The 11,841-nt window shown below is 51.4% G+C and overlaps 1 protein-coding gene across 1 annotated transcript; it reads left to right on the forward strand.

Moving 5' to 3' along the window:
- The first annotated feature begins 6,294 nt into the window (after positions 1–6,294).
- On the forward strand, positions 6,295–8,247 carry LOC139600665 (chymotrypsin-C-like). The gene is made up of 8 exons (XM_071449021.1): positions 6,295–6,699; positions 6,816–6,907; positions 6,985–7,082; positions 7,165–7,290; positions 7,407–7,543; positions 7,627–7,772; positions 7,930–8,082; positions 8,175–8,247. The coding sequence occupies exons 1-8, from the start codon at positions 6,516–6,518 to the stop codon at positions 8,190–8,192; spliced, it is 954 nt and encodes a 317-aa protein (XP_071305122.1). The 5' UTR covers positions 6,295–6,515; the 3' UTR covers positions 8,193–8,247.
- Positions 8,248–11,841: the final 3,594 nt, after the last annotated feature.

The following is an 11,841-nucleotide window of genomic DNA, read 5'->3' on the forward strand; positions in this document are numbered from 1 at the left end:
GTAGACATAACGCTAATCGATGATAAGCCACTCCAGATCCCTACCTCGATAAATGGCCCATTGCACGAATCACAATACCAGACAGGGGCCCTACTGATGGGCCGATCATCCTCCGGCCTTAAAGGAATCATAGTAATACCAGGTTTGATTGATGCAGATTTTACTGGGGAAATCCAAATTGTCACATATACTATGCATCCACCCCTACACATTCCAAAAGGCAGCAAGATTGCACAACTTGTACCATTGCAAAATCTTACCATCCAAGTATGTAAAACCCCCTTGAAAGAAGTCGGTGTGCAAGGAGATGCAAGTTTTGGTTCCACAGGAGAGATCGTCTGCCTTATATTGGATATGCATAATAGACCAGAGCAATGAGTGACCATAACGAATGGCAGCGAAACTATTACTTTCAACGGCCTTGTTGGACACTGGAGCTGATATTACTATTGTTTCAAACAATATTTGGCCAAGGCATTGGCATCTTCAGCATAGCAACTCAGTGGTGAACAGAGTTGGAGGAGTGTCCTTGGCATGCCTAAATACTCAGCCCATCACCTTCCAGATAGAAGATTGCTACCATACTAGTTACAGTATTGTCACTGCTGAAAGGAGTGAACACCCTGATTGGAAGGGAATGCATGACACAATGGGGAGTTGTTCTTACCACCCCAGACACAGTTTTCTGGCAATGGTCCCTGTCGAGCAGCCCCCCATTCTAAAGCTGACTTGGGTAACAGATGAGCCTGTATGGGTAGAACAGTGGCCACTAAGCCAAGAGAGGCTGCAAAAGGCACATGAGCTGGTCCAGGAACAACTTGCAGCTCAACATATCAAACCATTTACCAGCCCCGGGAACACCCCCATTTTTGTCATTCCCAAGAAATCTGGAAAATATCGGTTGCTGCATGATCTCAGGAAGGTGAATGAGCAGATGCAAGCTATGGGAGCCCTACAACCTGGTCTGCCATCACCTTCTATGTTACCAGGAAGGTGGCCCCTGCTAATTATAGATCCGAAGGATTGCTTTTTCACCATTCCATTGCACCCTCATGATACTCAACATTTCACCTTCACCCTGCCAGCAGTAAATAAGGACCGGCCCGCACAAAGATTCAAATGGGTTGTACTACCACAAGGAATGCATAACAGCCCCACTATGTGTCAGTTGTTTGTGGCCACAGCATTGCAGCCAGTATGGGGACTCTGGCCATGCGCCCTGATCTATCGTTATATGGATGACATCTTATTGGCACAAGAAAATCCTTTCACCAATGATCAGTTGCAGATTCTAACGGCAGTCCTCTCCAAGGCAGGATTACAGATTGCACCTGAAAGGTCCAAGGCACCTCATCGTGCAAATATCTTGAGTGGCAGATCACCAATAGTGTTATTTGCCTGCAAAAAAACCACCATCACTACTGAAATCAAGAATCTTACTGACATTCAAACCCTGATGGGCAATTTGCAATGGGTCCAACCCCTCGTGGGCATTACAAATGACGATCTGGCTCCTCTGCGGCCTCTCCTGAAAGGTACAGATGCTGCAAAACAGATTTCTCTCACCCCAGAGCAAGAACAGTGCATTTCTAATATCGGCACCCTTATAACCACACAGTGGGCATCCCAACGCCACCTACGTCTCCCTGTCCATGTCCTGGTCATTTCTCGACCGACTTCTGTGTTTGCCATTGTGGCGCAGTAGAAAAAGAAAACCAAGAGAGGAAGAAATGAAGACAAACTATGTATCCTTGAATGATATTTGTCAGTTTCCAACCTAAATGAAGTATTCAAACCCAACTGGATACAGTAGGAGATGTGGTCCGGAAAGGACAAGATCAGGTGACAGCTATCTTGGGGATGGAGGCTGCAAGTATTCAAATCCCTATGAGCACAGCTGACTTTGAATGGGCACTCAGACATTCTACTGCTCTGCAACTTGCGCTCTTAGATTACACAGGGTACATTTCAACAGCTCTTCCCAAAGGAAAAGAAGCTCAGTTTCTTACAGAGCACTCTTGGATAGCATTGGAAAAATATTCACGTAGACCATTAAAGGATGGCCCCACAGTATATACTGATGCTGGAAAAAACACCAGAAGAGCCACTATCACTTGGTACCAGAACAATCAATGGAAAAATCTAATTTTGCAAGCCCTAGCAGAGGATACACTCCAAACATTAGAGCTGGCAGCTGTCTGCTGGGCCATGTCACAATGGCTCTCTACACCGTTGAATATTGTCACAGACTCTCTTTATGTTGCTGGAGTGGCCCAAAGGATAGAAGATGCATTCATCAAGGATTTACAGAACGAACGGTTACTTGCCCTTTTCCAGCAACTGCAGAGATCCACAAGACAAAGAATAGCTGCCTATTGCATTATTCACATTCGGAGTCATAAGTGGCAAGAAGGACTTGGGGAAGGAAATCACAGAGCTGATCAGTTGGTTAGCATGGTAAAGAAAAATCAAGCACCAGTCAATCAATTTGAAGCAGCCAGAATCTCCCATGAACAGTTTCTTCAGAATGCTAAAGGATTAAGGTGGCAATTCTCTTTATCAATAAATGAGGCCAAAGGCATAGTCTGCACTTGCCCTCAATGCAGCAATCATGGACCAGGCCTCAGAATAGGAGTAAATCCAAAAGGTTTACAAGCCTTAGAACTCTGGCAAATGGATGTAACTCATGTACCCAAGTTCAGAAGATTAAAATATGTTCATGTCACCGTCTATACCTTTTCAAAATTTATATGGGCCACTGCACAACCAGGAGAAAAAGCTGTTCATGTTTGTAAACATTTGACTGCCTGCTTCACCGTTTTGGGCGTACCAGAGCTGAGAAAAACTGATAATGGGCCCGCCTACACCAGCAATGCGGTCCGACAATTCATGCTCACATGGCGAGTGCAACACAAAACAGGCATTCCAAACTCCCCTACAGGACAAGCTATTGTAGAGAGAAACAACAGAACTTTAAAGGACTATTTAAGCAAATTCAAGGAGGTCCTCAATCCAAAAGAACTAGTGAATCGAACCTTATTTGTGTTGAAACATCTTAGCAAGCAGCTCAGCTCTTTGAGTGAGATCAGCTCTTTGATGAATTCAGCTCTTTAATAATTTCAGCTCTTTGCTTGCTAAGTGCCTCAGCAGATGCAGGGATGAGAGAAGAGAAGAGTTGTATGAAGTTCCACAGATTTTTATAATAAGCTTTATTGGCAGCTTCTACTAAGGGTGACAGTGACAGCTCTTCTGCCAAACTGGGCAGAAGTAGGGATTATATGGGTATGTGGGTTTTGGCAAACAGTCCAACAGAAAGGGTCAAGGTGAATATGACCTATAGTGTTACAGAGAGATAACAAGGGTCTGAAGGTGGAAGAGGGGTTTCTTGGTCCAGTCATCATGACTAGGCATTTCTTATCTTAGGCAACTGACCACCAGGGAGGCCTTGCAAGCCCTGTGGCTGCTACACTTGGGGGAGAACCCTTTAGAAACAGGGAAATGGACTTAGCAAAAGCGACCTGGATGGTCAATACCCGAGGGTCCATCAATCGAGCTGGTCCTGCCCAGTCTGAACCCTTGCACACAGTGGATGGAGACAATGTCCCTGTGGTACATATGAAAGGTATTTTAGGAAAGACTACTTGGATTAATCCCACCTCAGGCAAAGACAAACCCATCTGTGGGATTGTTTTTGCTCAAGGACCTGGTTACACTTGGTGGGTAATGCAGAAAGATGGAGAAACCCATTGTGTACTACAGGAAAACCTAGTTTTAAGTGAGAACTGTGTGTAAGATTTCATTGAGTAGAGTTTATTTATTTGAGTATGATGCAGAGAGTAATAGAATAAGGAGTGAGTAATGCCTTAGGCTGGAAATGGGTGTGTGTATTCTCTTCCTATCTCTGGAGCAGTTCTCTTTTGTTAAATGGGCAGTTTTATTTATCTCTTCCACAACCAATCCTCCCTCTGGGAGATATCTTCTGTTAATGGGCCATTGAGTCTCACCACATGACTGATAAAATTCCATCATCCCATTGTGAGAAGCTCTGCCCAGATGGAGGAGCCAAGCATTACTACCTGGATATAATCTGACATTTGGAAGACCAGGGCAGCCTTTTCCCACTGCATTCCCAGAGGAGCAGCTGTCTTTCCACTGGATTCCCAGTGCAAGACCAGGCCCATCTAAACCAGCCCTGGACCTTCAGAGGAAACTCCACCCTTCTACAGGATCCCTGCTCCAACAGAACAACAGCTGGTACTGCAGGAGGGCTGAGCCAACATTTAATGGGACTGCTGCCAACAGGGTGTCAGGGCCTATTCTGACTCTGTCAATAGTTTATTTGTTTGTACTATTACATTTGTATTTTCTTAGTTTTCCTAGTAAAGAACTGTTATTCCTATTCCCATATCTTTGCCTGAGAGCCGTTTAATTTCAAAATTTTAGCAATTCAGAGGGAGGGGGTTTATATTTTCCATTTCAGGGGATGTTCCTGCCTTCCTTAGCAGACACCTTTCTTTTCAATCCAAGACAGGCATCCAGCACTGAAACGCAAGGAGGAGGGAGAAGAACAGTGGGGCCCATGGAGTAAGCCCAAAAGAGTATTTCCCCATCTCTCCCTCAGCCCCCACTCTCCTCCAGCTCCACCACACACCCCAACACCACAGCTGTGCCACTGCAGTGCTTCTGGTCTGTTCTAACCTCCACCAAGAATGTCCCAGGAAGGGACAAGCCACTGCAGTCCACATCATGGAAGAAGGAAAAGGAAAAGATGGAGCCATCTCTGCCCAAACTCAAGCACCAGCTCCCTGCACCCCCAGCCCATGGGACAGCCCAGTCCCAAGGCTCCACTGGCAAGAGAACTGGGGAAATAAACAGGGAGAAGAGTGCAGGGTCACCTTTCTCAAAGGAAAACATGTCCAGGGGAGATGGGATCAGCCCCAGCACCACCTGTACACCCAGGTGCCCTGTGCAGAAGTAGCCAACACAGAACAGGGCAACCCAGATTCTCACACCACAGGTGGTGGGGAAGGGGGCACATGTGCAACTGAGTTTTTGGAAAACCTTGGGCAGAGGCAAGGCCATTCCAGCCACATCCTGGCTCCTGCTGGACCCCCTTGGGGTGCCTGGCTGGCCCTGGCTCCCTCTGGCAGAAGTAGCCACACCTGTCCAGGTGCTCTTCTCCAGCCACACGTGGGCATTGGCCTCCACCACTGCCCTGGGGCACCCACCACCAACCAAAGATACAAAGATACAAAAAGAACCCCCAAAAATAAACTTCTACAGTTATCTTCAAACCATAATCACAACAGTCTAAAACGACAACATAAAGCAAAGCAAAGACCAGCCAAATCCTCAGGCACGAACTTGGCAGTCACACATGGCACAGCCACTTGCTCCCAGGCTTTCCTGAGCACAGAATGTACCACCAGCACCCAGAATGATGCCACAGCCAAGGCAGCAGCCAGGAAGAAGCACCCAGACATGCCAAGGATGGAGACACAAGGTGAACAACACTGACAGGGACTCAGAGATCCCCAGTGATGAGCCTTTCAGGAAAGGGAGAACCCTATCTCTGGGGAACTGAGGAGCTGGGTGTTAGGAAGGATGAAAGTTTGAAAAAAAAGTCAGACAGATATGCATGCTTAGCAGAAAGATTTTTGGATGTAGAATCCAAAGAAGGAATAGAAATGAAAGGAAGTTTGGATATAGAAGAATAATGTGTTAATTAACAATTGCTGATCCAGTTATGCTAGACAACAAAAAGGCAAAGGTTATGTCGAGATGGTAAGAGGTTTTATGACTTAGAGAAAAGGATAAACCCACCTCAAAAAAGAAAATTATTTTACCAAGCAGAAAGATAGCACAGGCAAACAAATCTGCCAATCTTGCAAGTAGAAAAAAGGTCTCAGAATTTTCCACTGAAAGAAAACTGAAAAACAAATTCTAGCTTAAACTGTAACGAACTAACTTTTAGTGATTGGAGAATAGTAACATGAATCTGGTAATTATAGCAGTTATGATAGGCTACAGGTAAAAGTAAAGGTATAGATTGTTTCTAGTGCACTAAAATACACATCAAAGAAAAGTATAGAATTGATTGTATCCAAAATTAAAGGGTCTCCAGGCCTTCCTGCAGCTGGAACTGACAGCTGTAGGCACAGGCTCTGTCACCAATGATCCTGGACTGCTGTAAATTCTTGGATGTCATAAACTGCATTTTGGAGAGCCACCTGGAGTCACGCATCCCTCATTTCGGCTCTTGCAGCTGGGGGCAGAGAGTGTCCTGGGGGAGTCACTGCTCAGGGCTGGGAGGCAGCAGGGCTGCCCAGCCCCTCACTGACAGCATCATGGCTGGGGGGCTGTCCCAGGAGGGAGTGACCCTGTGCCCCAACAGGGACCCTGCCCCTTCCCAGAGCAGGGCCAGGAGTCCCCGCCATGTCACAGCATGGTGCCAGCACATGAGGGGCAGATGTGGCCATTCCCAGGCAGGACCCTGAGTGCGATAAGAGCAGGCAATGGGGCTGAGGAGCCCCTGTGCCCACAGCGTGGGACAATCCCCATGTGTCAGCAGCCAGCAGGGACACTCCAAGGTCCCCAGCAGTCCAGACACTATAAGAGGGGTGAGCAGCCCCACCACAGCACCTTTGCTCCGCACAACCATGCTGGGGGCCGTCTGTCTCGTCGTGCTGCTGGGCTACGGTAGGTACAGGGGATGGGGAAGGGTCAGGGCAGGGGGGACGGGACCGTGGCGCCTGCCCTGGCCCTGGGCACGGGCACAGGCAGCCTCTGATGTCCCTTTGCCGGGTGTCACACAGCCTACGGATGCGGTCAGCCGGCCGTGCCACCACAGCTGAGCTCCCGCGTGGTGGGCGGTGAAGACGCTGTAGCCCACAGCTGGCCATGGCAGGTGAGGGGGCACAGGGACAGGGATGGTGACAGGGATGGGGACATTCCTGCTCTGACCCTGTGCCTCTGCCCTCGCAGATCTCGCTGCAGTACCGCAGCGCTGGATCCTGGTACCACACTTGTGGCGGGACCCTCATTGCCCCCCAGTGGGTGCTGACAGCTGCCCACTGCATCAGGTGGGTGTTGGGGTGCTGGGGGGCATCTCTACAAGCAGCATGAGATATCTGTGGGGACTGACACTCTCTCTCCCCCTGGCAGCTCTTACATGACCTATCGTGTGGTGCTGGGCAAGCAGGACCTGTCAGAGGATGACGAGCCTGGTTCTGTGGCCGTGGGTGTGGAGAAGACGATCGTCCATGAGGACTGGGACTCCTACCTCATCATGTAAGGGATGGGAGTCATCAGGGCTGGGTTGTGGGTGGTGTGGCCACAGAGCCTGGCTGGCCTGGCCAGGGACCCTGTTCTCATGGCCAGGGACCATGGTTCATGTCTCCTTGCAGCAACGACATTGCCCTGATCAAGCTGGCAGAGGAGGTGCAGGAGACTGACACCATCCGTGCCTCCTGCCTGCCGGCTGCTGGCAAGGTCCTGCCCAATGACTACCCCTGCTATGTCACCGGCTGGGGACGCATCAGGAGTAAGCAGAGGGTCCCCGGGAGGGTCTCCAGAAAGGGGATGCAGGCAGAGGGTGAGAGGTACGAGCTTCTGCTCTCATTGCAGCCAACGGGCCCCTGGCCACGATCCTGCAGCAGGGTCTGCTGCCCGTGGTGGACTATGAGACCTGCTCCAAGAGGGACTGGTGGGGCAGCCTTGTGGAGGAGACCATGGTGTGCGCCGGCGGCGACGGCGTCGTCTCTGGATGCAACGTGAGTGTGGGCACTGCGCGTGGTGGATCCCCAAATGGTGTGGAACCGTGGGCACTGGGAGGAGAGGGGATGGAGCCATGGTGGTGGATGGCCGGAGGCATGAGGGGAGTGTTGGCAGGTGCCCAGGACAGATGGCCCTCACTGTCTGTCTGCACAGGGCGATTCTGGGGGCCCCCTGAACTGCCAGCGCGACGATGGGATCTGGGAGGTTGAGGGCATCGTCAGCTTCGGCTCTGGCCTGGGCTGCAACGTGGCCAAGAAGCCGACAGTCTTCACCAGGGTGTCCGCCTACATCGACTGGATCAACGAGGTGGGTGCCCCTTCCTTTGCCCCCACCCCACAGCGGGGCTGTTCTTGCCCCACTGAGGGTCTTACTGTGACCCCCCTGTGTCTTTTTGGCAGAAAATGAGCACGAACTGAGGACACGGCATTGTGGAGATACCACTGTTGACAAGATAAAAGCAAAAAATGCTGAGCTGGTCTCGCTGGTTTTTTGGGCGAGGGGATGTAGTGGAGCTGGGGACACACATCCAGGGCTGGCTCTGCTGATGCCAAGGTCCTGCTTGTGTGCTGGGGGAGGTGTCCCTGTTGTGCGGTGGGGTTGGGCAGGATTCTGCAGAGGCTGTCAGGCACCGCCTGCAAGATGCTTCCAGTCCTCAAGCCATGGCTGAGGCACGGGCCTTGAGGGTCGGCAATTACTTGGATGGGAGAGGGGCTGGGGTTTCTCCAGGTTATTCAGGGGAGCCCAGGGAACCCAGCTGGCCCTTGGGGACAATCTGGAACACTTGGTAGCTCCCAGGGTGCTTTAGGGGACCTCGCTGGCACTGCCTAGATGAGGGCTGACTTTCAAATGGGGCCGTTGAAGGGAACTGGGTTGGCCTTGGGGAGCTTGAGAGAGTCTGACTGGTTTGGGAGGGGTCAGGGGTGTCTGCAGGAGCTCTCTTGGAGACAGAACCCTTGGCAGCTGCATGGCACTGCCGGCTCCAACAACCTGTGACATGGCCCAGGAGCAGAGCATCTTACCATGGATCTCCTTCTGTGGTGGCTGGAGGAACAAGGTGGGTGGTGGGCAGCACACAGAACCCCCAGCTGTGGGGTTCCCAGGAGGAGCCCGAGCTGCCCTGGAGGAGGCAGGGCAGGGTTCCAGGAAGAAGGCAGTGTGTTGGAGGGAGCAGGTGTGAAGGAGCTGTCCAGCAAGTGGGGCTGGGTGCCGCACCCTCAGCCCCCGAGCAGAGCCATCCATCACACCATCATCCCATCGTGGCTGCTGCAGCCCAGCCGGGATCCTCACGGGGTGAGGAGGAGGAGCAGAGCGAGCAGAGATGGACGGCAGCAGCTCAGGCTCAGTGGGGAACGTGGTGGACAGTGCCTGGTTTAGGAGCCATGGTGCCACTGGACCATTGAGCGGCACCGTCACCAGCCCAGAGAGCAGCACTGGCACTTGCACTGCGGCCCAAGAGCACTGGCACGAGCCCTGGCACCCTGTGAGCCACTTGGGGACTCTCCAGGGACTCCCTGGCACTTGTCAGCCTGACCAAAGCTTTAGCAGTGAAGGGGGATGCAGGGTGGGAAATGGTTTGGATGGGCAGGAACTGTGCTATGGCAAAGGAACTGGAGGGATCACTCCAAAGGCGATCAAGGGCCTGCCTGCCAGTCAGATGATGTGTGGAGGTGGCTACTCTGCACAGCAGGATGGGGCCAGGTACTTGGGACACTGGCATGGGACTGGCAGTATGATCTGCTGGCTTGGATGGAGAGCTCCAGGCTGTCCATGGGAGGCTGAACAATGTGGGGCACTCCTGTCCCCTCTGTGTGTACCCACCTGTGCCATGGGGACAGCTGTCTGAGCTGGGAGTGCAGGACCTTGGTGTCACAGCCTGTTGTGTGTGTCCTTGTGCATTGTGTCCCATCCTCAGAGGGGCTTTGGTGGACGAAGGAGTATTGTAAATGAAAGGCAACTCTGATGATGGGGAGAGAATGATAAGGAGGACTCCATGGATATCAGAAGGCTAATTAATTACTTTATTATACTATACTATACTATACTATATACATTTCATCTAAACTGAATCTGCCAAGCACTCACTGTGCACACAACGCTCACACTGCACTGAATCTCGTGACTGTCAGCCGACAGTCCTGACACACACACACACTTGGCCCTGATAGGCCAAGGAAATAAAACTTCCTCACTTTGGATAAGCAATCTCCATATTGCATTCTACTTTGGCACAACACAGGCACAGCAAGAGATAAGAATTGTGTTTTCCCTTTCTCTGAGGTTCAGAGAATATGAATCTCAGAAATCCTTGGGAAGAATTGTGCCTTGCTTTTCTCTGTGAAGAGAAATGTGGCAACACCTCACCCCTCTTATTATAATAAAAAGAAAAAGGAGCTGCATTTGTAATTCTTCTGCTGGGTGTTGCCTTCTTGCGAAGGCCACGGCGACCTGGTTTCGGAGTCCGGCACTGCGATCTCCTCCTTGGGATCCTTCGTGACCAATAACAGACGCTAACACCAATGTGGTGGGCGGTTAAAGGCCTTTATTGAAGGGTCTCGAGGGTATTTATGGACTAAGGGGTTTCTCTACGTCAGACAGGGGTTTGGCTATACATTCTAGGGTTAGTATGGAGTGGAAAGTTACTGGCATCCATAGGTTAGGGGGGCTACCTGTTTGGCTACATTCCAAGGGTGATCCTTATCTATGGGGAGGGGGGCAGAAGGATTCCTGTAATTTTCCGTCACAGCCCGAAATCTTCCGAACACCTGTCCCTTACTACTACAGCTGGGACCTTGCAGAAGACAGAACAGACACATCTTGAGAGGTTTATCCATGGCCAATTGAAACCTCAATCAAGTGCTGACATAGAATGATCAAGGAGATTCTTTACCTGTAGAATATCTACTTCTATTATATCACTAACACAAGGTTTACAATATCAGGAACCCAAACCACCATGCAAAGAAAGTTCAAGTTTAAAGTTCAAGTTTCATTGTTTCAAGTCTAAACATCTCAGTTTCAGGAGAAGGCCCATTCATTCACCGGAGATGTTGCTCTTTGACATCTCTGAAGGTCCTTCCTGGTTCTGAAATAGACCTGCTGAATCCTGAAACAGAGAATTGCTAAATAAAATTACTAATAACTATTAGAAATCCAAAAGTATTTAAAAATCTCTGGAAAACCATGGCCACAGCCTATGCATGGCTCTCCAGCACTCTGGACTGACAATGAGAGGTCAGCCTTTTCCACCTTTTTTTTTTTTTTTTTTTTCTCAGAAACACCAGCAGCAGCAAAGGGTTTTTGGACGCTGCGTGGCAGGGTGGGGCTGAGCCCCTGGCCCTAGTCCAGGTGGGCGGACCAAGGACCCCAGACCCAGTTCACGGGACGGCGGCCTGGGCCCGGGTGCAGGGGTCAAAGCCCCCCAAACCTGGCGGTGGGCAGGGCAGGGGCTCCGGGCCAGGGGGATGGGCCAAGCGGCCCAGACCCGGCCTGTGAGGCGGGGTCTGTGTTCTCACAGCCCGCCCCCACCATGCTGCGAGTGTCTCGGCAACAGGAGTGGCCAAATGCCTTCTCCCTCTCCCCCCAGAACCACTGGTGCCCGCGGCTGGGAAGGAGAAGCTTTCCCGGGGATGGGGCACCCAGATCTCGGGGTCCCGTCTGCCCAGAGCAAACAAGTGCCCTCCACCCCTTGCTGCGCCGTTCTCCCCCACAATACAAACGAGTGTTGCCCAGCCCTCTGATCAGTGGCACCATCCCCATCCCCTCGGAGCTTGGGACCGGAGGCAGCACCTCCGGAAACCACCCCCCCCACGCCGCTGGCGCACGCGGGGGGAACCAGGCACCCCAAATCCCAGTAACAACGCCCAGACCAACCCAGAGTCGGCCCGCGAGAAGTACCCTGTCCCAGGAAAACACTGAGTTTCAAAATGTTCAGCTGACAGGCGCCGGCTGGGAGCAAACGAGCCGCGCCTCCCCTGCGGGACAGGCCGGCGTCCCCTTCCTCTGTCCCAGCTCCCACCACAGGGGCAGCCTCAGGACAGCCTGAAAAACTCAGGGGGGAAGCCGGGC

Source organism: Agelaius tricolor, unplaced genomic scaffold (genome assembly GCF_023055355.1).
Source record: "Agelaius tricolor isolate 1412-34295 unplaced genomic scaffold, bAgeTri1.0.p SCAF_28, whole genome shotgun sequence".
In the NCBI taxonomy this organism is placed as follows: Eukaryota; Metazoa; Chordata; class Aves; order Passeriformes; family Icteridae; genus Agelaius; species Agelaius tricolor.

Coding starts and splice junctions, on each gene's coding strand:
- LOC139600665 (XM_071449021.1), top strand. CDS start 6,516: ATGGGGCTGAGGAGCCCCTGTGCCCACAGCGTGGGACAATCCCCATGT. Junction 6,908..6,984: donor CCCACAGCTGGCCATGGCAG/GTGAGGGGGCAC, acceptor CTGCCCTCGCAG/ATCTCGCTGCAGTACCGCAG. Junction 7,083..7,164: donor ACAGCTGCCCACTGCATCAG/GTGGGTGTTGGG, acceptor TCCCCCTGGCAG/CTCTTACATGACCTATCGTG.